Raw genomic sequence first — 27,661 nt, 5'->3', positions numbered from 1 at the left:
AATTAAGTAGTTGAGATTAGGTAAGCTTAGTTTATAAGCAATTTAGTGTTGGGTGTTTTGAGCTAATACATGTATCTGTATAATATGTGAGGTCACTCTAATTTGAGATATGTTAGTATACGTTGTAAATAATTTATGACTTTTTTGGGCTGTCCCATTTGAAATATTTGGAACATATGTTATGATTGAACTGTATTTTTGAACAGTTTGTGAATATAATGATTGGAAATGAAAAAACAGTATTGTAGTTAAGGGATATTATACTAACTTATACCAAACCAAGCTATTGTGCATGCAAAGCATTTTTTAAAGATAACTAAACATACATTAGAGGGCATTCCAAAACAAACATGAAAAAGAATACCATTATCTGTAACCCTACCACAAAATGCCTCTCTGGATAACAATGAAGGGAATCTCTCTGCCTCTTTAGAAATGCTTTTCTTTGTTACTCTGAGTACAGAACACAGTGTGATAATAAAGGCAGCACAGAAAGGATTATTGCAGTGAGGGAAAAAAAGAAAGAGTGAAAGTGAACTTTAAACTCTCCTCATCAGCTGACTGCAGATAAAACTACTGCATGTGGGCCATGGCTCAACAGGACTTCACTATCAAACAAGGAAATAAACCACACCACCTGCAAAATGAAGGATTCATTTTCTGCCATTTGTTATTCTTTACCTTGAATGATTTGGCCCATCATACAGGTTTTGTGATGGGCTCTGAGAAACTCTGAAACAGAGAGTTAGAGAGTCACCAGGTGACTTTTCAGGTTCCACAACAGGGAGGGTTTTGGAGCCGTGGGACAGGCTGGCTGGTAGGGCCAGGTTGAGTTGAGGAATGTCAGTACGTAAGAGGGTGGTGTACAGAGAGGGACTGAGGGAGGGAGCCTATCAGAGGAGGGACAAAGAGCAAGAAAGGGAGAGAGTCATAAATGCAATAATTACAGCTTAGGCAGAAAAAAGTGACGCACTCTCCTGATTCAACAGGCTGCCTGCGTAGCTAACAACACTGCTGTCACACTGACAGCAAAGAAAACAATTCTCTTTCTCTGGGTTCTTCTTTGGATTTACTTTTCACCAGATCTTTTTATCTTTTAGTCATGGAATTGCTCCTGGATTCTGGCTGATTATGACTTTCTCCAAGTTTTCTCAAAGTCAAACAGAATCTTCCTGACTTGATTCTGAAAGTAACAGGAATCCTTTGCCATGTCTGTGACTGCTCTGTTCAGGAGCAAGTTGTGGCAAAAATCACAAGACCCCCAGGAGAAGCATCCATCACCTATAGCTCAACCCAGCCACGAAGAAGACTATGATGAGGATGACCCAAAATCGGGGTTCAGCAGGGAGACTATCCGCAGGAACTCTCGCTTTTATCGCTCCATGAGGAAGAAGAGGCTGGCCTCATCTGAGCAGCCTGACAGTAAGAAAACATCAGGCTTCTGAATTTTCACACTGTGTTTCAACTGTACCTCACATTTGGGGAACTTGTCTAGCCTACAGGGTTTGTTATTTGGCCCAATTCTAACCAGTTCTCCCCCAATGATGAATGCTTTGACAGGCTCCAATTGGAGAGAATCACAGCATACATGCATCAGTTAGGAATTCAGTTCTGTCTTTACCTCCCTAATGGAGGGATTGTATATAGAGTATATTGTTGCTCTACACATTGTTGTCATTTGGCCTATAATACAAATTCATTTGACTGGAACAAAGGCTTGGTGCTCCCATCCCTAGATTCGGATAGAACCTGAGAAACTAGTTTTGATGAACTTCCTAATTGTCTGAGTAACGCAAGTGCTTTCATTTCTAAAGGTCACGATTTCCAGCTAAAACCAATTGAAGTTTGTATGTTAGAATAAAGCAACAAAATAAACCAAATATCAGGTTGACATTAAAGTTTAAAGTAGTTTTATTGCCGATTTGAGATCGAGACTCAACAGCCTTCAGGAAGCACTATCACATCATCTGAATAAAAGGCATAGTTAAATGTCCAAAAGTGATTAGTAATGGTCCAAAACAAAAGTATTGTTCTAGTGTTTTTATCCTGTGCATATCCATCTAAAGGAATGCACCATATTCAGAGAGCCACACCAAATGCAACAATAAAGTGTTTGAGCTTAGACTTTGCCCGGCATCTCGGAGAGGCCTCAGAGACTGAAGAGATTACTTAATACATAACCATTCAGCACCAGCCTTACAATAAAAACAATTAAAAACTGAGGCCTGATAACAAAAAGTCCCAGAATCTCAGCCACATGATCATCCAGTGACATCGAACAAGGAAACAAAAACCAGTAATGCATTTTCAGAGGCAGTATCCAGTCATAAAGCTAAATTCTGTTTATTGATTTACATATCTCCATGTTCTCACCAGGTATCAGGAGATATATGATCATGAAGTATTTGCTTTGATAGCGTACCTGATACAGCTCATCCGATAACTGAACAATGAGGCCTACACAAACAACGATATAACTGTATTTACTGTGCAACATAGACTCATGCATTACGGTTCTTCATGGTAATAATAGGTACAGAGAACCAGTGGCTGTATTAACAAGAAACACATTTCTAGGAGTTGGCGGTCAAATGTTGAGACAGTTCTTAGAGAAATGTTGTATTTGTAGAAGTCCAACTTTAAAAATGTCTGGTCTTTTAAGAAACACACCCAGAGAAACAGGTGTTTTTTTTTCCTACCATGAGTAGGAAGATGTCTGGCAGTTTCGTCCCTTTGACGTCAGAAGCAGACAGAGACTGGTCTAGCTCCTTCAAAGGTTTTCCACTTACACTATGTGCAGAGAATCTGATCAAATTGTTTCACGAATATTACAGAATTATCATTGTCCTAAATGAAGCAAACATGAGAGTATTTAAGTAAACTTAAGATTTTAAAGTAAATATACAATAAAATATACAACTATATTAAATATTTATAAAAACACAAGTTAAAGATGTGCATTTGTAAAAACAATTTAAAGATATTTATACAAAGATAAGAAGTAAAATGTCAAACAAAATAAAATTATAGCTAGATAAAATATTGATTCAAACATAAGGAATTAAATAAAAAAAGTGCACATTGTTACACAATATATAACAATTATAAAATAAACAATGGTGTATTAGTATTACTAAGATACTAATGCTGTTTAATAATGATTATACCTCATTATAAACCAGTTTAAGAAATACAAATAAAGCAAACTCACTGTAAAATAATGTTCTGTTAACCAATACAGTTTGCCGATTTAAGAGGCTTAACAACATTTGAATGGTAAAAAAAGAAGATATATCCAACACATATTCCCAATTCTGATTGAACTTTTATGGCCAAATGGAAAAGTACTGTTCAAGTTATGTTTTGTTGGAATCTAGAATATTCTGTAAATCAAACTAAACTGTAATATATGGTATTAGATAACGTATTGATTGTTTAAGGATATCCTTGACTACTTAGACATAAATGACCCAGTCCGAGCAGTCACACTACATTTTTAAATGAAGACCTTATAGTTTAAATGGTTGTGAATATTGGTGAAAACTCTGATTTATCAACCACCAAATCATCCAATAGTCATGAAAACCAAGATATATTAATAGAATGTCTGGGTTGAAGAAACTGTTTTTTTTGGCAAACCTTATTTAATAGCTATTGTTATATTTCACGGCGTTTCATGCACCAGAACTGAGTAATACCATTATTCATAACAAAGTGCAAAGGTTTGTTTGTGTATCAGAGAGACTGAATGTACACATTTTGAACACATCCCTTCTTTTTTTTAAAAATCTAATACTTGGGGGAGCGGGTTTGTACTTCGAAAGAACCTGTTAGCCAGTGTTTTCAGAAGAAAACAGGATTTATGAAAAGCGACTGGCAACAGCAAAACTCAAGGTAAACATCATTTTTAACTGCTGTCACACCCATGAGAGTTACTTTTTCAAGTCTCATCAAGTCTTCTTTTACTTTTTAGTTTCTCTGCCAGTGATGAATAATCAGGGTTACAGTTTTTCCCACATTAAACTGCATGTTTTGCAGTTTGCATGATGTATTCTGTTGAATTCAAGTAGACGTGTGCCAACTCCACATGTCTAAACCCATCACAGACTTTAGTGTAGTCTAATTTTGTGATAGAATTCTAAAGTCACAGAGAGAGGGAACGTCTTCTGTAATGAGACATAATTATAACAGAAAATAAATGTGGGGGTATTATTAGAGGGCTTTCTATCCAACTGTGATGTCCTCAAGCATTGATGAGATGGTTTGAAATCAGTTTAGAATCGAACTACTGCAGATTTAGAGCAGTGACAAGAAGTGCATAGGGACTGTGTCTTTAAATAATTAGTAAAAAGTAATCTTAACACAAACAGCCTGTGAAGTGTTGAAACTATTATGTTACCAAATCAGATTGCTTCCTTGTGGCCCTGTAACAAATGTCCCATGGCCCTGGGTTTGGAAACGTCTACAGTATTTAATTCTATGCTTAATACCTTAAAGTACAGGCTATTTATAATAGAGAGTGTTGAACAGACTTTTTGTTTTCTTATATTCTTTGTTGTCATTTGTTTGGGGCTGCTTAATTTATACATCAGCGTATCCTCAGGGCTTTTAGCGCTTTATTTTCTTCTATTTTATCATTAACTCCGTCTTTTATCAACCTTTTCAGAGGTTTTACAAATTAAACTGTAGACACTGTATTTATGTTTCACACATGGGCATGTTCGAGTCAAAGTAAAACACACACACCCACATACAGTTGGATTGCCACCAGCCTGCTGCGATAAACAGGTGTAAAAAAAACAAAAAAAACATTGGCACATCATTAGCTGATTGCACAATTTGAATATGGTAAAACCTGACGCTTGTTTTCCTTGCAATAGGCTGAAAACAATCCATAGTGCTTTTGGTATTGGGATGAGAAGACTACAACGGCATTTACTGACGTGTCGACTCGTGCTAGAACATGTTAAATATGTTTAGTATACGCATACTAGTGGCATTAAGATTGTCCACATCACAACAATGTTTTAATACTTTACTTAGTGTGTGTGTGTGTGTGTGTGTGTGTGTGTGTGTGTGTGTGTGTGTGTGTGTGTGTGTGTGTGTGTGTGTGTGTGTGTGTGTGTGTGTGTGTGTATGAAAGTAGTTGAAAGTAAAGAAATAATGATTCTCCTGATATATTCTCTTCATAGTGTTGTTAATACACATTAATACCGTTCATACTGTACGTGCTTTTTTTATATCTGTATCTTTATATGCGTATATTACACTCATAAATCAGAGAACACTTTACTGCTTCTTTTGCACTCTTGGTTAGACGGTAAAGGCATTTGCAATGTGAATAAAGTTAAATCTCATCTAATCTAAGACTTCTTTTTCGTTCCCTTTTTCCAGATCCTAGTTTGGACCACAGTCCATCTGGCAGAGCGGGGCTCTCCATCCCTAACGTTCCCCCACCCAGCAAATCACCTTTGTTGCCTATGGGTAGACGGTGAGTCCTCATGCATCCAATGCCCAACCCTAACACTGAACACATACGCCTGGAAAACAAACACGCATGTACAGTGCTTGTTTAAACTCTGCACGCACTCCACTTTTTATACGTATTACTTGCTCTACGTATCGTGTCTCAATCAGCACACAAGGCTATCCAGTCTCTCTGAAGGTCAGCTCATTGAGAGAGAGACAGTCATCTCCTGTATGTACAGTTTTGATCTGAAGACTGTGCTTACAGGAAGCAGAATGCTGAAGGTTCAAGACCCAGAGTTGTTTCCTATGTTCAATGCAAGCTAATATCTATAGTCAACGAGGATAGTGTAAAGTATGGCCTGTTGTTTGAAGACTCAACAATAGGCAGCATGATCTGCAGACTGAGATATGAAATATGACGCATCATTACATTTTATGACGCTATTTGGCTGACACTTTTGTCCGAAGTGACTTACATGCACTTTGATAAGCGCAGTCATGCCTATGGGAGCAATGCGAGGTTAAGTATCTCACCCAAGTACACCTAGACATGTTATGTGCACACAACAACTAAACTACTCCAACTCACTTCAATGTTTTGTTTTATCCATCTGTCGATGAGGGAAAGAGTCTAATGTGAGGGAACAGAGACATAGCTCCTGAGTGACCACGTCCGTGAAGGAAATGCAGCAGCCTAACCTTACTGTATTTCAACAGCTCAGTGTGGGCGGCAAGCTTCTATAGAGAACACCTTGTAATTATTTTTGAACGATTCAACCATAAAGAGGATATGATATAAGATGAATAATAATATTCCTAAAGCTTTATTTATATAGCACTTTTCATACATGACATGCAGCTCAAAGTGCTTTACAAAATGGAGTATTCACAAGTTAAAAACAAACAACAAAAAATGCCCAAATGGTCAGATGTTTAAGCCCAATTCAGATACATGCAGCATAGCAACAGAGTATAACATTTTAACATTAAGAGATACATTCTAGTAAAGGTATGGTAATATAATAATAAACAATACAATTATTAAGAGACCAACTTAAAAGGAATATTGCTATTAAAAGTGTTACATAAATAATATGAATGAAAACCCTTTAAGATCAATAAAACAATATAAAAGTAGGTAAATAATAAAGACTAAAAGACCATTTAAAAGGAGTGCGCCACTAATAAAAATCTAAAGAAATGTGTCTTAAGCTGTCGTTTTAAAATGTCCACTTAGATGGTTCTAGTTTTATGGGACAGAACAATCAGGTTCAGTCAGTTATTCCGTGAATGTTTAACTACAACTTATCAAGAGAAACTGTTCCGAGTTTATCACTAGGGGAAATCCACATGATACACTAGGAGAAACTGAAGGTTTTATAACATCTGGGGTTACAGTAGAGGTTGCAACGGTGAACTAAAGGCAATAAGTCTACCATCTTAAGGAAATAACATATGTGAAGATTATATGTGGCAGGGTTTTTTCTGGTTTTTATTATTTCCGCTCTTTAAATTGGCAGTGATGCATGTACTTGGTACTTACATGTCTCTCCAATAATCCCCTATCTGACCTTCATGACAGAAAGTACATTAAAAAAGGCTCAAAAGTAAATAAACAACATTTCATAACTTTGACCCACGCCTCACAGCCTTCATCCAGCAGATAGAGCTGGCTCAGGAGTAATTACTTGACCTGTGAGGAACTTTGGTCCCATATCACATTATCTCTGTTCATATATGATCCTCTTAAAGGAAGTGAATGTCCTCCCTAACCTTTTTTTGGTCAGTGCTCCTGACCTATTGTTCATTAAGATTCAAGGATAAATGATAGCAGGATACGGCTGAATATGTTGCTCATTGCTGTTGAAGTTGTCAGAACTGTGGCTCAGGGGATAAAGCTCTGTTCAACCAATCAGAGGGTCACTGCAGTCAACATGTTGACAAGTGTCCTTGGGCGAGAAACTTAACCCCAAATTGCTCCTGTAGGCATGCAATCTATAGTATTCAAGTTTATGTAAGAAGCTTTGGAAAAGGCCTGAAGGGCTTTCAATCTATTAACATATTTAATCGGGATTAATCGCATGACTGTACATGCTTGTTATACATTGCAAATTATTCAGACTTTTTAAAATCTGTTTACATTTTTTTTACTTGGTTTTTTCAGACATCACATACAAACAAAAAACAAACATACATACACACATAGAGATGTTTACATAGCTGCACACATCTGGTGTAATCATTCCTGTCCTTCTTGGACACCAAAAGGAGATACAGTTGAATGGATGTTATCAATCTTCAGTTAAATGATCATACAATATCTGAGCTGTAATGTTAGTAAAACCAGTGCATTACAAATTAAATAAAGTTTAAAATACTTTTATCAACATGGGAGTGGACAAACAGAAGTCTGATGCGGTACAAATTATTTCCAGCAGAGCCTAGTCCTTCACAACGTTTATCGGCCTGCAAGCTGTAGCTACCCATTTAGAGATCACAGTTAAAAGTTAGTTTCTTGTTGAATGATCCATGCAGCTATGTTACAAAATATCCAGCGGTCTGCCCTTGGCGAGGGGAAGAAGGGCTCTCTGCAGCTGTGTTGGCGAACAAGTGGTTTTAAACTTGATGAACCCCAGTGGTAATTTAAAAGGGCCTTTTCTTTTTCCATTTGAGGCTTGATTCTGCTTGCCATCCACAAAATTACTGCTCCATTGCTTCCTGGCTTCCCAAATTACAAGGGTCATGATCATAGGAAAATCAGTGGCATAAAAAGGAATTCGCGTTTACTCGTTATTGTGGCGTTAAACTAGTAATAGTTATAACATTAACAAAGTATTTGAACTATGAATGCGTCCTTTTTAGGATCCAGCCAATGAGTTAGGAGACTTAATGTCAGATACAGGATGAAGGTCGCTGCACAAAAGCACTAAACTTTAAACAACTGGACATACAACTGTGAAAAACACAGGTAGAACTTCTACAGTTTCTATGTAGAAAGGGCTGCTATGAATGTGATTCTAAAGTGTGTTTTTCTGCCTTCAAATGTAGCCCTCCGCCTTCGCCGCAGCTCCATACTTCCAAGACTTGGTTGCCAAGCAATGAGGCCAGCAGAAAGGATGCTGTGGATAGGAGAAGAGAAGGAGTGGGAGGAGGGAGGGGTTTGGACATATCTGCTGCCTCCAACAGCAAGCATCAAGATTTAACAGAAGGCATGATCACTTACCGGACTCACGCCATTCATAGCGGAGACATAAAACAGCTGTCGGATAAAACAGCTGCAGCGTGCACTGTACAGGAGGTCAGACGGACGACCATGAACTCACCACGGACCAGCGTTGAGGGGGCAGACCCGGACAACACCAAGCTCAGGTCAGATCTAACGTCTAGTAACAGAGAGGATGGAAATAAAATGGGTTGTTTCTTATGAAGATTAAAATTGTGGGGTTATGCTCCTGATCAAAAATACACAAAACAGGGAAATAAAAATGATGTTTTTTCATACTTTTGTTTGAGAGCAACACAATGACAAACACACTGTGAGATGTGAGAAAATAGGTGATGGAGAGATTTGGCAGTGACTCATTGTGTGGTGGAGTGTTTTGATTTTCCGTCCAATATTGCAAAGAGGAATCTTGATGCTTCGGTTTCTGTGTGCTTGAATGCACCAACAGCACTGCATCATTAAAAAAAAATGTATTTGCACAATTATATGGTAACAAGGCATGTATAATCAATTGAAATACAGTTCAAACTAAAATGAATGTAAACAAATATCCAGAAATCAGAAAAAGAAAACAAACGAAGAACAGTCATTTATAGTTTTTTATTTGTATTGTTTTTTTTATTTGCATTTTAAGAAATGATATGGTAATAAGGCATTCAGCAAAATGAAATTTGGTTAATACTGAAATACATTATTAATCAGAAAAAGAGAAAGAAAGAAATCAAACCGATGAACAATAATCTATAGGATATAGTTGACAGATAATGGACACATTATCAATTCTGATTCATTTTTATACCTGAGTGGAAAGGTAATGTGTAATGTCGCATATGGTGATTTTTTTTTATCTCTTCAGGTTATCCAGCAATGGAGAAGGCTCCCAGACAATCGGCCACGGCCTCAACATCGTCAAAAACATTGGTGAGGAAAGACACATATTCATATATATATATATACGTATATTCCACCCACTTTACCACCTCCATCTTTTATTTCTGAATTTATTATATGACTAAGACTGAACATCGGTAAGTCACACACAAACACCTGTATGCTTGCAAACAGAAATCACTAATAGACAAAAGGCTTGATAAGGCTCCAGCAGTGCCACTGAGCTGTGTCTGCTACTGCCTATCAGTGACTCGTTCAGCAAGGTTGAGTGCCTCTCTGAGCTGATAGTCGGCTGTGTTGACAGACTACTCACCATTCTGTTGTGCGGTGTGTACACAGGATAATGGTTATTTGGAGAGATTTCTACAAATGTACTCAAGATGGCAGATTACCTGCATGAGTAGTATGGTAAGCAATTCAAAATCTCAACAAACAGCTTTGATTTACAGATATTTTGTACAGATACTGCTCATATCTATGCGCATTTCTCTCTCTCTTATGTAAGTCTAAGTCCAGTTCTACGCCCACCAAAGCAATCCGCAGTATATGACTGAGGGAGATTATGCAACAGGCCCGTGTTGTTGAAAGTCACCTTGCCTCTTCATATACACAGTGCCAATGTTCCCTGAAATAGAGAAGCTGTTCTTCTCTGCAAACCTTTGCAGTTGAACAAACTAAATCAACGCTACCATTGACTAATCATATAAAGCCACATTGAAAAATCAAGTTGCAGGATTTATTATAAACATTCTTTTTCACAAAATTCAACATTTCTGACCTTTTGAGCCTTCACAAAGAGTGTGTCCTTCTGGTTTTGTCTGTTAGCCTCGGGTAGTTTCTGTTAGCTTTTAGCAATACCGTTAGCTAATTAGCTCTCTGGGTTCAAACAGCTCACTATAAAGGTTTTAGAGATGGGTAAAGAAGTCTACATTTCTAATATGATCAAATGTCATGCCTCATCCAGTTCAGACACATTTTAAAATAGATTATCTTTGGTCCAAAGATACCTATTAAATTAACGTACTTATTTACTGCATATTGCAGCAAAACATTGATTTGGTTTCTACGCTGAACAAGAGCAATATTGTTCAAATGTGTAAGTATCATAAATGTTTGTTTGCCACAATATAAAATACGATGGAAAAAACCCATTGTTTTTTGTCGAGGGAGCCCTTGTGATGCTAACTCCTGGGTCGGCATACAAAAAACATTATTTGCAGTTGGCACAAACGATCACTGAACCATCTGATTATTGCCTTGTATTTATCGAAGCAGATATTTAACTATAAATTAAAATGTAAATTTGAACCCACCTATGCAATATTTATTTAGGATTAATACTATAATAACAAACAATATGCTTGTTCGTCTTGCATTAATAAGTCAATTTATGGAAAAATATGAAAAAATATGTATGCAGAAAAGCCACACTAAAGCAACTACTTTTATGATACAATTGTGTTATAACATTTGAGTCCATTACAGAACACCTATATCAACACATTATTAGCAGTCGCCATGACAGAATGGTAATTTAGGGCAACTGGCCAAACTTTACATGTTCGCAACATAAAAAAAGTGTGGATTTGGTGGTACTTTAAATCTTAGAGTATGATATACAGTAGTTCTGGAGTAATACATATTATATAATTCCTCTTACTATCTCCATTTATCATTATTTACAATTTGACGCCAGTGGCTCTGCTACTGTTTCGGTGATAATCCAGCTAAACTGTACGAGTTAACCTGACGTGTGACTCTTGTTTCCCCAGCTGTCCTTTACCAGGAATACCGGGACACCTCCAAGCAGCAGGAGATCGAGCAACGGCGGCAGCTTGAGAACCTTTCTCCTCGGGTCTCTGCAGGGACTGTGGTCGAAGATTCTGGTGTCGTGCCTCCTCCAGTGTTACAGCTACAGCTGAGGAACAGTTCTCGCTCACTGAGCTTGTGGCAGAACCTGGAAGTTGTGCAGGCCAGTGGTCTGCTCACCCAGTTACAGCAAAAAGAAGTCATAATGCAAGAGGTGAGAAAATAGGGAAGAGGGTTATATGGATAGGTGCAAACGTTGATTGCGAATATTGTAGTCAATAGTGAGCATAAAGGCATTCATATGGATAGGTGCAACCTGATTGACCTGATTTCTGTCAAGGGTAAAACACAGTTATTACAATCCATTATGAGGGGGTCACAACTGTCCATGCCAAATTGCATGGCAATCCATCTAACAGTTGTCGGGACCCTTTGGTCGGGACATTTCACCTAACTACAAATACAAACCTCATGGCGGAGCTGGAGGGAAAAATTAGGAAAAGTCAGGCGGTCACATCCTCTGGAGACCAACAATGTCTACACACAATACTGTACCATAATTAAAAAAGTAGGATATTTCACTGGCTGAGTTGAATCTTTGAAGCCATAAGGAGCATCCACTAGCGACCATGCATGTTTGTACAAAATCTGAAGGCAATCCATCACATACATGTTGAGATGTTTCACTATAAAACAAAAATGTCAAACTCATTGTGACTTAATAATCTGGGGTCCAATGTCCATTCAATAGTTGCTGAGATATGTCAGCCTGGATAGAATTGGTGGACAGATGGGCGACAGATTGACATTGCCAAACATAGTGCCAAGATGCTAGCTAACGTGATAATTACAAGAGAAACAAACAAATGGACTGGCAGATGCCTTGCTCTCAAATAACCCTGCAATACATCCTTTATGAATATTCATGTAAACAGATTGAAAACCCACATGGAAATCATTCAAATGAAAAAAAAACATCATTCTTTATCAGCAGGTGTTAATGTGGCCTTATGATTTTTCTTTTCTGTCTAGGCCATGTTTGAGCTTGTTACTTCAGAAGCATCGTACTACAAGAGTTTGGAAGTTTTAGAGACTCACTTCCTACGTAACCCAGTTCTAACCAACACTCTCAGTCAATCCGACATGCATTTCATCTTCTCCAACATCGAGGAAGTCATGAAAGCCAGTGAAAGGTAGGACAAGGTCTTGATTAACACAAATCAGTTTGATATATGAAGTCTGATGAAACATCAAACACTAACCCAGCTCACAAACGTTTGCTTCCTATTCGTCAATAACCGTCTCTTAATTTCTTTAGGTTCCTGATGGATCTTGAGCACCGAATGGAGAAGTCGATTTTGATCTCGGATGTGTGTGACATTGTTTGCCACCATGCTGGCGAACACTTCAATGTCTTCATCAAGTACGTCATCAACCAGGTGTACCAGGAGAAGAACTACAGGCGCCTTTTGTGAGTACCAGGTTAATGATTATTTTCAATGTGGACCAAGTCGTCTTCATAAACTTTATTTGTGAAGTCAATTATTTAGCAGCATGTGTTGGGTAGCAGTTTCTCATTGGTGCCGACCAATATGTACATTTATTTCAATATTGGACAGTATTTTTGTCTTTTGAAAGCAGAAAATAATAATAATTTAAGGATTCTGCTCAGAACAGTGCTGTGGCCTGTTTGATTATTGATCAGGAAACATGACCGGGCTAATTGTGAGAAAGAATAATGGGCGTCATCTCTCATACATAGCTGTTCCTTTATGTCTGTGAATGTTGTCAGTCCGTCTTTTTAAAACAGGTTTGTTTTTGATCATGACAAATGTGATGTGAAGGGTGTGGTGACTGTGACTATAATGCGTGTGTCCCTCTTCATCAACCACACATACCTTAGTGAAAGTTCAACATTCCCACGCACTGGATGGCAGGAACCAAATGGTTACTGGAAAAACCTCTGACACCTGTTGGTTAGGGTTATTTAGTGTTTAACATTTTAATATGCACATTTAACAGAGTGCTAGGTAATGATCTAACATCTTAGAGATTCATCTGTTTAAAGAACATACATCAAGCATACTCAGAAGGGTTTTTAGAGGAGTGCGATGGGATTTATATTGGTATCAGGAGTGCCAAGCCTATTTACTTGTCACATGGAGTCACATGAGTAGCTGGGCTGCAATGTGGTTAGTTAGTAATTATTGATCTCAGAACAGTGCAAAAACCCTATGACTAATCTTGTTTTGATGTTCAGAAGAGAAGAGCTTTATCCCGCCCTCTCAATTTGTAAAACATTTCCCTTTCTCATACAGGCATGTATATTCACGACAATTCAGGACAGATTATTTCCAGATTGTATGACATAAAGCAAAGTTCAGTGCTCTCTTATTTTATATTTACCACAAAGAGGAAACCCTTGAATACTAGTACCAAGTGGGAGCGAGACCTGAATTGTACCTTTGGAGACTTAGAACGGGACTCATTATGTGAGGAGGCCCTAACTTTCTCAAACAACAACCGACTTAAACTTTTGCAGTTCAACATTATTAACAGAAGATAGACTTCATAAGATAAATGTATGAATTTCAGATCTTTGCTAGATGTAAGACAGAGACAGGTGGCCTAATTCATAATGTTGTGGGAATGTAATCACCTAAAGCATTACTGGGGTTCAATATGGGAGACTCTTAAAGAGATTTCTGGGTTTGAGATTCCTTGTACACGTAAACTTACCCTGTTAGGCAACATTTCAAAGATCCCTTCTCACAAAACGAATAAGGTGCGCCCAATCAAACTGGCCTTGATTGCTGGCAAAAAATGTATTGCTCTATTATTGAGTGCAGAACCCCCCTCCTCCATAGAAGAAGCGGGGTTCTGGGTCCATGTGGTTTAAAGAAATCTCTTCTCTTGTCGGCTGAAGAAGGTTTATGACAAATACACATGCATTTGCTGAGGCAAGTAGCTGAATCTTTCTTTCTTCTTTTTGAGATTACTGCACAAGGTGGCCCTGTCTGGAGGTAGGGTAGGGAGGGACTGGTCTTAGGGGTATTTTGTTTCTGTCTTATATCATTGTGTATTTTGGTGTACTTCTTTATTTCTATTGTTATTACTGTACTGGTATTATTATATTATTATCATTATTTGCACACCTGTTCTCGTGTTGTGTGTGGAAAAACTCAATAAATACAGTGTTTTAAAAAATAGAGTTCAAGGAGGAACTATTTATGTAAGCGAGCACTTACTTACCTAATGCATATTCAAGCAAAACAAAATGTAGACTATTATGAAATAGAAAGCTCCAAGGAGTGATGTTGTCTTTGGTGGAGGGTTAGTTTTTGGTATGTTTTTCAGACTATTGTAGTTTTGAAATGATAGCCATTCCCCAATTGGACAGATGGTAAGGATGCCAAGGTATGAGCTTGATATACACACAGAGATTAATTCAGATACACAGTGTGACAGCTTCCTTTTCCGTTTCATTCAATGTTTCTTGTCAAAAACAAAGAGGCAAGAAAGTGTGTGAGTCTGTAATGCAGCTGTATTTTAAACAGAGCATTGTGTTGTCTTTATCTGACTGTGCAGAGAGGGAAACCAGGCATTCCGGGAAGCCATGACTACACTGGAGAACCATACTTGTGTCAGGGGCCTGTCCTTCACTTCCTTCCTAATCCTTCCCTTCCAAAGGATCACAAGGCTCAAGTTGCTTGTACAAGTGAGTGTTCTTACAGGAGTTCTAACTTTGTACTAAAAAGTGTAATTGCAAGATTCAGCAGTGAGTTTGGATACTTTTCAACACATCAAGTTGTATTAATAAATACATATTTGGGTGCCCCTTCCCAAGCATTTTGTGTACATTTTTGTTTTCTTAATGTGACTTTGTTTCTCACACAGAATATCCTGAAAAAAGCAGAGGAAAACTCAGAGAGGGAGGCAAATGCTATAAAAGCACATCAGCAACTGGAGCAGGTGAGCATCAGTCGGTGGCGGGTTAATAGAATCATGTCAACATGATGACAGTATGACTATCATTACTAAAATGTGACTCAATATAAAGATATAATGACATAACTGTCACTGTGTTGACACATTTATGTCGCACTGCATAGGCTTATCATTTACGCGCAAGCATACATTCCCTGTATATTACTTGTCATTAGAAGCATCATTTGGATTGATTATTGAGATGAAGTTAACCACGGTTTGTGCTTTGTTGTGTTCTCTGTCCAAACCATAGCTCCACATACTGTAGTGCTCCTTATTCAGCTTGTCCTTACTCTGAGCCAATGAGATATTAGCAAAGAAAAGCAAGCTTGATGTAAGAGAATTAACAAGGGTTATAAAAAACACAAATTCTATTATTTAGAAGTCCTAATTACACCCACTTCAACATCCTTTACTGAGCTCACTTGTAATTGCCAAAACTCATGTATGTAAGTGTAATCAGCACTTGATATGAAAGCAGGTCATAATGCAGTGTGAATACCCCTAATGGCTCAGACTGACGCTTCTAAAAACAAACAAAGCACAGTAGAGTTCACAACGACAGATGAGGGAGAAAGATTCCTAAGAAAAGATCCATATTGAATCGGCTTGATTGCAATCTCAATGCGAAGGAGACCCATGGTACCCCTCAACAAAAACACGCCGTTTTGCTCTCCTGGCTCCAAAATGGAGGAACAAGCTGTCTATTGATATCAGGACAACAAGATGTCTACATATGTCACTGATTGAAAACCTACTTGTTTCCATTGCACCTTGGCCAATACAAAAAAAGTAAAAATAAATCTCACTTCTGTTTGTCGCACTTGAACTTTGTGGCAAAGTTAAAGCCAATGCAGTAGCACTTAGAATGGTTTATTGAAAACTAATATAGCCTACTAACAGGATTCTTGTTTTTTGGGGGTTTTTTTCTACCTGGTTGACGGCACTCATTGTAAGTAGCTTTGGATAAAAGTGCAAGCTACATTAAGTTTGATGAGATGTAAAAAGATATTTGCAATATCAAACGTGTTTTATTATTGTTTGTATACTTGTTGTTACTATCAGCTGCCATCAGGTGGCAATCAGATGCTTCAACAGATAGCTCAGACTATTAACTGGAAACATCAAGCCAAAGCTTCAACGTTGAAATAAAAAATGAATGAGCGAAGCAAATGGGATTTCCATGATTTGTATTTTTAAAACAACCATTACACTAAGAACCAGATATAGGATGTACTGTAAAGAGAGGGAAAACAATATGCATATAATGTTCTAAGGTTATGGATTCATTGTGTAATTTGTCTTTCTCAGATCGTGAAAGAGTGTAATGAAGGGGTGAGAAAAATGAGTCGCACTGAGGAGCTTATCAGCATTGAGAAAACACTGGACTTTAAATCCAAGGTAATCCAAGTGTTATTGTCCTATTGCATTTTCAAACAATGAAGTCACACTGTTTCATTATCCTTAAGGCAGATTGCAGATTCAGTGCCAATGTTTTCCTTTTACCTCTCTACCGTATTTCATCATTTGAAACAAAGCAGAGGGTAAGAGGACAGCACATCAAGCAGGGCAATACAATATTGGTGTTCAGGATTAAGAGGATTTTTCAAGCTATAGCTGTGCCCCAATTTAGAAAGCACTTTATTCAAGTTTGGATTTCAGTTACGTCATAAGTAAATAAGTCCCATTCCAAAGGTTTGAGTAATGTAGCTGATAAATGTGTTATTCTTGCCATGTAAGCAGTCACCTGTTTCTCACAATCTATAAGCAACTTATTTAAAGGTGTGAAGATTAGAAGTATTGCACCAAGACTCTATACTTATAGGATTTACATTCAGAATGTCATCAGTCAAATACCGTACATCACATCAAGAAGAAAAAACAATTTCAAATGCTAACAAGAGGGGCGAGTAGAGTTCATTTGAGTTCACTTTCAAACACTGATTATTCGGTGTAATCCTCATCCTTACATATGGTCTTCCGTGCGGACGTAATATTCTATTGTTGACTAGTTGTTTTCTCAATGGTTAAGCTTTCTACGCTACCTTGCCAAATTATGTTTGACACATTCATTATTGAACCCGGAAGACATAAGACAACAAGAGTGAATGGGAAGTTCAAATACAGGAAGTTGTTAATCCACAACACACTGAGGCATGATTGTGAGAATTTCACATTCATCATTTAAGAGATTTCTCGTTTGAAATAATTAGAAAATCAAACCTGACTCTTTGCATATGAAGACAATACATTGGCATTGGTCATAACTTAACAGTTCCTCCAATATGACAGGCTGATAGGGATGGGTACATAACCGTACAGTATCAAATGGGCCATGGGACATCGGAGTGAAAAGCCAATCATTTATCAATACACCTACCTAGTTTGGCTAATAGCGAACTGTTAGTATTCCACATTTCCTAAGACTTTGTGAATTCTTGTAAACTTATCTGCTGGCTGACAAACCAGCAGTATTAGCAGTGAAACTTATTTCAAACCCCAATTGTTTTGTCCTTTGCAGTCTGTGCCCATCATTTCCCACTCACGCTGGCTGCTGAAAAAAGGTGAAGTGCAGCTCATGGCTGGACCTAAGAGCACTCGGACCATGCGGAGTCGTAAGCTCTACCAACCAGTATACTTGTTCCTTTTTAACAATCTGCTACTGGTCACCAAGCGCAGCTCCAGGTAAGCTTTTGGTTATGAATTCTCACTGTGAAACACTACCTTGCCAGTTCATTTGGAATCCTTTGCTAAAACAAACACAGTAAAATCCAACAGTCCTGTAAAGCATCCTCCCTCCAGGAAGTGTTTAGACTAGCAAGGACCATGCCACAACAATATGTAATTTAAAGATTGTTCTACCAGATGGTCCCCTGAGTAAAACAAGTATACCCAATTTTAAATGGGAAGGGTTGAGGTAGAATGAAGGGATCAAATGATGAGGGGAAGGAGGGATGAAGGGGTGAATGGGTTGAATGAAAGATGTATGTGAGAAAACTATATGAAGGGTGGGGGGGGGGCAGAAGGTAAAGGATAAATGGATGAAGTAATAGAGGTTTGCACAAGTTAAATAGGAAGGAATGAGAGGAGATGGGTATAAAGGATGAATGGATGAGGGCATGGGGAGGGATTTAGGGGGAAAGAACGGAGGGGTTCCTGGAGGGATGAAGGGGTGTAGGGATAGATGGATGAGGGGATGCAAGAGTCAATACCTAGAATGAGACATAAGAGAAGTAAGCACAAGTGAGTGAGTGATGGGAGGACATGGGTAGAGACAATGAAGGGATGAAACGTTGAGGGGAAGGAGAGATTATGAAGGAGTTAATGGGTAGTGGATAAAAGGGATGGGGATGAACGACGATGAAGGATGCATAAATGGAAGAAGGAGTCGAGGGATGGAGGGATTGAGGGATGTAGCTAAGGATGGGTGCCGATGATTGATTGGCTTGAGGCATGGCCCTGCTCCTGAACCTAAATTAACCAATTAACTTGATTTGTTTGAATAGTGTTTTGTTGTGCTCATTCAACTTAATGATTTATAATAAAGGATGTAGTGCTCACCATCATTTACTTAGATGTGGAGGACAAACCTAATATTACACCATAACAGTTTAATTCCACAGCAACATCATCTAAGTAAATGTTTGTTTACATTGAACAAATATTAATTCAGTCAACTTGTTTGTCAGTGGGGAAAAGTTCCAGGTTCTCGACTCATGCACTCGGTCCATGTTGAGGACTGAAGATCTTGAAGACCAGGGCCAGCTCTTGGCTAACGTCTTTAATCTTAAACTGCTGGAGAACCAAGAGGATCGTCCAATCAGCTACATGTTGAAGACCGCCAGTATGTGAGTATCTGAAGCAGAATCACTAAGCAGTTGTGAATGTAAAAAATACACACAAGAGGCTTACACTATATGATAACTGTGCCTTTTTGACTATGCTTAAGGTTTTTGTGATGAAGTGGGGCAAAAGGTCAATTTTTGTGTGGAAAATGTTACACCTCTGCATACGTAGTTCAGGTGTTTAGTTGTAGTGGGGAAAGAAATAAACATGCATTTGAATACAAAGCCTACACAAACATCTACAGAGCTGTATTGCACTAGTAACCAATGATATATAAATGTATCAAGATGGATTCAAACCAATTATTTAAGAAGACAACCAGTATTAACTAACAAAATCCGGCATGATGATGGCATCCGGCATCTAACTGTCTTCACGTATATAAAAGGTGTGCACTCACACAATTGCTCTGCACTTAAATGTTAGTACATCTGACTCACTGATACAATATGACATGTTTTAAAGGCCATTTAAAGATTGTCCACTTTCATATTCATATAGGAAATCAGAGGATATACAGTATATGAGTGTGTTGATAAGAATCACCTCACTGTTGTTTTTTGAGTTTCATGGGGTTTGGTAACCAAAGACAAAATGTAGAATATGATGGATGTGGATTTGTATAGAACCTGTTGGTCTAACTTGTTGGCCCTACTGAGAGAACAATAAACATACCAAAGAACAACTAGGATTATAAATGCTGGTTTCTCATGAACTACATCCTGTACACAGGAGTGATAAGCTTCGATGGATGTGTACCCTCACTCCTAACCGGCGCACACGCTTCATGTCTACTAGCGCCCACCAACCAGGTAAGACAAAATATCACTCCTCACATTGTTGACAGTCCTCAACATTCAGATGTGTTGATATGAACTCAAACTATCTCTTTTTATCAGACTCTCCCCAGGTGCAGTGCATTCAGTCATACTCATCCCAGGAACCAGATGAACTCTCCATTGAGATGGCTGATGTTTTGAACCTCCTAGAGAGAACAAACGATGGTGTGTAAAGGCACAAATCTATTTTTTAAAAATCTATCCCATTTGAGATTTTTAAATCTTGAGTGAATCTTGTGTTTTATGTAATCCAGGCTGGATGATGGGTGAAAGGCTCCATGATGGAGAAAGGGGCTGGTTCCCTAGTCGGGTTGTAGAGGAGATCCAGAGCAAGGAGCTCCGGGCTCAAAACCTGAGAGAGGCCTTCAGGATCCAGCAAGCCCAGGAAAGTGGAGGAGCAGCGCAAACTGGAGCCAGGAGTGGTTTAAGGGTGGGGAGACGCACCGGAAGGGCCTCCAACCATTCCAATTCTTGAATTGATCTAATGGGGGAAAGTAGTGAAGTCAAGCAGTAAAGCAGGAAGAATGTCACCGTTCAGGGCTAAATACACCACAAGAAATGACTTAAATCCTTTACAGTGTCCCCTTGTCCTTTTGATTTTCACTTAATGGTTTTAGAAATCCAAATGATCAAAGAGCTTGGGTCGATAACCTTGTACAAGCCATGCTGCATGTCTTATATAAACGTGTGCTGCAGGTGTTATTTAGCCCCACACACTGTAGTGTCATGCATGAAGCAAAGCTCTTTATCTGGTCAGGAGCTATGTGTGGAGATGGAAAGAAACCCAGCAGGTCTTGTAAAAGTACTGTAATCATCCCTCAGCTGCATGGGCAAGTTTTTAAATGTGTTAATTCCATTGTAAAAAACACTTTTGCACTCTGGATTCTACCCCAAAACACAAACCTTGTACGATATCCCAAAGAACTCATTGCACTGCAACTTTAGAAAACACATGCAATTAAAAACAACACAATGCAATACAAAAACATGCTGCAAAATTAAAAAACACAACACAATATATGAAGTGACTTGAGCTTTCAGGGCCATCATAAAGGTTTCTATTAAAAAAATATTGTATGGATATTAGAAATGATTATTTAAAACGTTTTTGTCCATGAATATTTAAATAAGAGAGTCTGCTAAAGTGATACTCCACCCAAAACCCTTTATGAATACGAAACACTGGCTACAGCCAGACATGATTGCTGGCTGTACATTTTGTAATGGGGTAGGTGGAGCAGGATGGATCCAAACTCATGAGACAGAAACTCAAAAGAACAAAACAGAACTTCTCCATCACAACATAAAAGAATCGGACAAAGAAAACCAGCCTTAAATACATCCACAGCTAATCAGGGAATAAATTGCAGGTGTGCCAAAGACCAGGTGATTGCACGGCAAATGGTTAACAGGTGGAACTTATTAGGCTGGGTCAAAACATCTAAATGGATGGGAAAACACCCAAAGACAGGAAGTAAAAATAGACATGATACACAGAAATAAAATAGACAACTGGTAAACAGTAGCAGACAGCTTTGATTCAAAGCCGTTAAGACAGCCACTACTAGAGTTTGGAAAATGATTAGTAATCAGTGATTCCAACTGGTAACCAAAGGAACTCGAGACAAAAACATGCCAAATAGATTGCTTACACAAACAGCACTGCAAGAAATGTATTTTATTAGTTCCTTCAGGTTAAAAATCCCCAATGATTGTTGTAAATCAGGTTTTCTCAGTTTAATAGAATTAATATCAGGGTTTATAATTTGTCTACATTTTAAAATTCTTTGTCCACAGTGGCCATATTCTTCATACGTGGGAGATTTTATGGATAAAAAGCTTTTACATTTTGACTTAGATTGGTATAAAAGGCTCCTCCAGCATTCTGCTGCTTGAAGCACTTAGTTTGAACACTAAATTCAATTGATCAAATAGACATTAGACAATGGAAACATTTCCCAGTAACCACCAAGTATGATACAGAAATACAAAATCAATGTCCACAGATTATTTATTGTATAATTTGTGTTAATGATATATAGCTGTATGAATTTCTGACGTCTGTCTGTCAGAAATTCATACAGCTATATATGGGATTGCAGTTTTATAGTCACATGTACTCAGGGATAGTGTTCACAACACTCATGAATTACTTTTTCTAAATGTATGTAAACTTACTGTACTACAAAAGAAAAGTGAAGAAGAGAAGAGCTGTTATATGCATTGAACATAGACCCCTACTGGCACAAACCGACGCTAGGCTTATGGCATAAAAGAAACTGCACACAAAATCATTTAATGTCAGTGCTTTATATTCAAAAGATTAATTTTGTGTGGAATATCACTTGGAAATTGCCAATACAACAGGAGTACAAACATGTGCAAGGGATAAATCCTGTTATAGAAATGTAATGCCAAAAAACTGCAATATGTCTTCACTGTATAGAATGTATCAACACTATGAACAACTATGGATCAGCATGATTGTAAAGCCCTGTGTGTCTTTAAATATGGTATGTGTACAGTAAAGCCAACATTTGATGTTCAAGCTTATAATTACGAAATAATTGTTATTTCATTTTGTAAGATGTAAATTATTGTTCATAAAAAAGTGTTAATCAGAAATGTGCTGTCTTACTGATGTACATTTACTGATTTAATTATTTTAATTGTATTTTTGTTGTTTTTTCTCTAGTGTGGAATACACAAATTAATATGCACGGCTGTTCTTTTTCCTTTAAAGTTCTTTTGGAGATAGAGCAGACAAACATGTGACAGGTCACTGATGCTAGCAAGAAGCTTCAGGATAGGAACGGTATATCTTTATCGAATGAATGTCTTTATTAAGTGTGTCACTTTTAATGCATCTACAGGGGCTATGCCTCATCACTGCATAATACATTCTGCATCACAACAGGGAGCTGAACTGCAGTTAAGTCAAAGGATAGTAAAAAGCAGCATATTCCAGTCCTTACTGAGGATGGACAGCAGCATAGAGCTGATATTCTAAACAGCCAAAAGAAGCTACCGTTAGACTAGAAGTATCTGTGTACTGTACTGTAGGTTTAGTGAAGCTATGCAATTTCTCAACGTGGACACTTCCCATCGTACATTGCATGTCATACGCGTTGAACACTTAAGCAGAGTGTGAATTCCGCCCTTATAGGGTTATCTTTAATCACACATGGCAACTGTGCCCTCAGCGGACGTGATAATGACCACGGTTTGCTAGCTAGTTAGCTAGTTATCTAGAGTTAGCTAGTTTCCTAGCAAACAATATTGTTTGTGGAAGCATTTCATTACAGACTGCTCAATTAACTTGTGGCTTCTTTAAAACACCAGTATAGTGGTACATTCATTAAAAACTGAAACTATATAAGATGGCGGTTGTTGAGTGTGCGCAGTGTCCAGCATTCCACACTCAACTTTTGGACTGTTATAAGTGCACTATCCATGTAAGCTACTCAGAGTGCACTGCCATTTGCCAAAGCTTGCATTCAGATGCACTTATGCACTCAAAATAGCACATGTAAGAACAAAAATGTACCAATTGAGATAAAGCACTTGTTTCTTTGCTACTAAGATAGGGTCTCTGTTGTGTGGCTGTGGTGGATTGTCAGATCATAGCCGTAGCCATGCTGTTCATCACAGGTAACTTAATGTTTATCACCTAAACATCTTGTGAAGGTCTGAATAAGGCATGATTACCATCAGTTGTGTTAACTGCCACTAAATAGGAATAAATACTGACATGTGTGATATTGATTTCCAATTGCGCTTATTAAGCTTACATACAACAACGCAACTAGGGTCTCTGTTGTTGGGGCACTAAGTGGGGCTATAGTAAGCCAGTGTTATGTTCTTTATTGTTACATGTGCTTTAACAGTCAGGGTAGACATAATCCAAAAAATACCTCAGAATATTTAATGTAATTATTCCAGTACCCTGTAATGATATTGAGTTGTATAATGTAAACCTCTACTGTTATCATAATGTTTCTATCGCCAGTCTTTTATTCTGTACTGGTTGAAAAAATGGATGGAAAAAATACAACTTTCTGCTACAAAATGAAAATCATATGTTTAGCTAAAAATCCTAGTCATAAAAAGTTAACTACAATTAGTTGGCTTGTCAAAAGTGTTTATGTTTTTGTTTCATGTGACAGGTCATACATAATCTGCCATAATAAGTCACTCCAAAACATCTGAAAATAATGAGCTCCCTAGTTGAGGAGGTGTTAGAATGCACAGAGTGTTAAAGGGATCCCAGTTCTTGAAGGTGGGATAAGCCAGGAGAGAAGGCTCACAGCTGCCTGTATCCCCACCAGACCGCCTTTCACACTTCTAATTGGTGTTTACGTTGTCTTAATTGTTTCTCCAGACACACAGTAAAAGTACAACTTTTCTGCGTGTTATGTTGTTTTCAGAAAGGAACTTTAGCTTGCAAGTAGTTGCACTAGATGCGCCAGATTTTATTACAACTCCTGGCTTTTTTCTTGTTAAAGCAGGTGTGTTTTCTCCACATTTGATTGTAATTATACTCATAGGATAAAGACATCAATTGGTTTGGACCAGGGGACATAAAAAAACGGCTGTGAAACTTGGCCTAAGCCCGGAATACTGGACAGCCCAATTAAACTAAGCTACTACTTTTCCATAGACTGATCTGTTTGAACAAGGCAAGGCTAGGCAAGTTTATTTATATAGCATCGTTCAACAAAAGGCAATTCTAAGTGCTTTACAAAAAGTGAAAGACATTGAGAGCATTAAAAAACGCAAAAAATTAAGGCAAATACAATAAAATGAACATAAAACGTTAACAACACATGAATAAAACACATTAATAAAAGTCACAGTGCAATGTTGGATAAGAATAGTTCAATTAAAAGCAGCAGTAAAAAGAAAAGACTTCAGCCTGGATTTAAAAGTAGTAAGAGTTGCAGCGGACAGGCAGATTTCTGGGAGTTTGTTCCAAATATTTGGAGCATAATAACTGAACGCTGCTTCTCCTTGTTTAGTTCTGCAGCAGCAGCAGATCGGAAATGTATTTTTCGGCCCAAGCCATTCAGTGCTTCACAAACCAGCAGCAGAACTTTGAAATCAATTCTCTGACAGACAGGAAGCCAGTGTAAAGACTTCAGAACTGGAGTGATGTGATCCACTCTCTCAGTGTAAAGACTTCAGAACTGGAGTGATGTGATCCACTCTCTCAGTGTTAAGACTTCAGAACTGGAGTGATATGATCCACTCTCTCAGTGTTAGTGAGGACTCGAGCCGCAGCGTTCTGAATCAGCTGCAGCTTTCTAATGGATTTCTTAGTGAGACCTGTAAAGACACCGTTACAGTAGTCCAGTCTACTGAAGATAAAATCATGGACAAGTTTTTCTAGACCCTGCTGTGACATTAGGCTACCTTTACACGGAAACGATCTGAAACAAAAACGCAAAAGTGGCGTTTCGTTTTCACTTTTAAATCTGCATTTAGACGAGCGTTTTAGGGCGTTTTGCGTAGCCGACCCTCGTCGCTTAAGTAGTAAAGCGTGCATGCTACCTTCTTAACGACGGGGACAGGCGCCCTCATGTTTGTTACTTGTCCCTCAATGTGAGGACGGAGTTCCTCACTCAGGGCAAACAGAGACTCCTTCGTATGCGAAAATTTTCATGCCACGCTTGGTCGTCTACCACCTCATTCATGAAGTTATCCCACCACTGAGAAGTCCTCCCAGGTCTCACCCACAGCAGTTCTGACTCATCCAGTCATTGATTTGTTCAATGCACTTAGGCCTACTCAGTGTTTGAATTGGAGCATAGTCTCCTGGTGAAATGGTAATGTAAATGTGTGTGTCATCAGCATAGCTATGGTAACCTATTTGTTGTTTTTCATTCATATGTGAGCCAGTTACCACTGGCATGTTTTTAAGAGCGGTTTAATTACTGCAGTTTTAAGGGCCTGTGTCAATTCACCTGAGTGAAGAGACATGTTTACTATATGAAGTAGAACAGAGTACAAACCAATGGCGTCACAGTGAATACGTACACTAATTTTATCAATTGTATGCCCAAACCAGTCTGAGAGTAGAATAAGGTCGCACTCACACCTAATATTCCGCTCTTTTGGTCCGCACCAGAAGCAACTTATTCAGAAGGTTTGGTTTGCATTCACACAGTCAAACCTCAAACGGACTATAAACAGTGAACAAAAGTCATGTGCACAGAAATGCTGTTCAAATTTAATTGTTTGGTCTATAATTCAAAACATGTATTCATTCATTCATTTAGTTGTACCTATTATACCTGCAATAGTTCCATGTTTCCATACGTGTCCTACAAAAGAAACATTTTCCTTCGTCGATTTAAAAATGGCATAACTGTTTGTTGGTCAGTCTTGCCAAAACACAGAATATTGTGTAGGCTGTTTTCCATACATTGATGAAACCCTCTCTGATTGGATGGCCCAGAACGTCATACTTGAATGCGGCCTCTAGGCAGTTTTTTTGTTACAAAGACAACCATCAACCCCTAACACAGATCTGTGTGTCTCTGTTGAGCCTTTGCATTACATCTTTGGTTTCATCATGACGTTTGGTCTTTCTCAGGAGCAGTACTGTTTTCCGGGCTCTAATGCCTCGTGTGTTACGGATCAGTTCAATGTGGGGATCAAAGTTGCCCTTTACTTGTTGTTTGTTTTATGTATGCTGGTTACCATTGTAGGGAACTTTATTGTCATTGTGTCAATAGCTCATTTCAAGGAGTTGCATAATCCCACCAATCTGCTTGTTTTATCTCTTGCTCTCTCTGACCTTCTTGTTGGGGTTGCTGTGATGCCCTTCAGCGCCATCCGGACCATTCATGGCTGCTGGTTTTACGGAGATGATTTCTGTATGCTTCACTCAAGTTTAGATATGTCTCTTACAACTGTTTCTATATTCCATCTAATGTGTATTGCCGTGGACAGGCAACAAGCCATATGTAATCCTCTGCATTATTCTAGGAATTTCACAATGTCAGTGGCTTGGATTATGGTATGTGCAAGCTGGGCGTTGGCTGCCGTCTTCGCTTATGGACTACTTTACTCAAAAGCCAACGTAGCAGGGTTAGAGGAGTATATAGAATCAATAAAGTGCCTCGGCAGTTGTAACCTTCTCTTTAACCCCCTTTGGGGAATCCTGGACAGTGTTACTGCCTTTTTCTTTCCCTGCACTGTTATGATTTGTCTGTACACTAAAATATTTATTGTGGCTAAAGAGCATGTCAAAAAGATTGGAGACATGAACAATTGTTCAAACGACAGGGTAAAAGGTGGGTTTGTTAAACAGTCTGAGCATAAGGCTGCAAAGACTCTGGGTATTGTGCTTGGTGCCTTTATCTTTTGTTGGATGCCGTTTTTTATGATTACTATAATCGATGCCTTCACTGGCTTTAACACACCTGCTGCCCTCTTCGAGGCATTTGTTTGGTTGGGTTACTTCAACTCAACCTTAAATCCAATAATCTATGCCTTCTTTTATCCTTGGTTTAAGAAATGCTTTTATCTTATTGTCAATATGAAAATATTTAACCCACATTCTTCAACCATGAAGGTGCTTACACATTTATGA

At 38.3% G+C, this 27,661-nt stretch overlaps 2 protein-coding genes across 2 annotated transcripts; both read left to right on the top strand.

Annotated features, from left to right (window-relative positions):
- Positions 1-907: 907 nt before the first annotated feature.
- On the top strand, positions 908-22,733 carry ngef (neuronal guanine nucleotide exchange factor). The gene is made up of 15 exons (XM_063907113.1): positions 908-1,422; positions 5,395-5,491; positions 8,518-8,838; positions 9,549-9,613; positions 11,356-11,606; positions 12,425-12,585; positions 12,711-12,863; positions 14,981-15,110; positions 15,290-15,364; positions 16,691-16,780; positions 17,901-18,064; positions 19,069-19,227; positions 19,958-20,037; positions 20,125-20,229; positions 20,319-22,733. The coding sequence occupies exons 1-15, from the start codon at positions 1,209-1,211 to the stop codon at positions 20,537-20,539; spliced, it is 2,286 nt and encodes a 761-aa protein (XP_063763183.1). The 5' UTR covers positions 908-1,208; the 3' UTR covers positions 20,540-22,733.
- Positions 22,734-25,983: 3,250 nt separating this feature from the next.
- Positions 25,984-27,661, top strand: LOC134880509 (trace amine-associated receptor 13c-like). Its single transcript, XM_063907463.1, has one exon. The coding sequence runs from the start codon at positions 26,639-26,641 to the stop codon at positions 27,659-27,661; it is 1,023 nt and encodes a 340-aa protein (XP_063763533.1). The 5' UTR covers positions 25,984-26,638.

Source organism: Eleginops maclovinus, chromosome 18 (assembly GCF_036324505.1).
Source record: "Eleginops maclovinus isolate JMC-PN-2008 ecotype Puerto Natales chromosome 18, JC_Emac_rtc_rv5, whole genome shotgun sequence".
In the NCBI taxonomy this organism is placed as follows: Eukaryota; Metazoa; Chordata; class Actinopteri; order Perciformes; family Eleginopidae; genus Eleginops; species Eleginops maclovinus.
The sequence above is the reverse complement of the archived record's forward strand: the minus strand, read 5'-3'. Positions and strand labels throughout refer to the sequence as shown.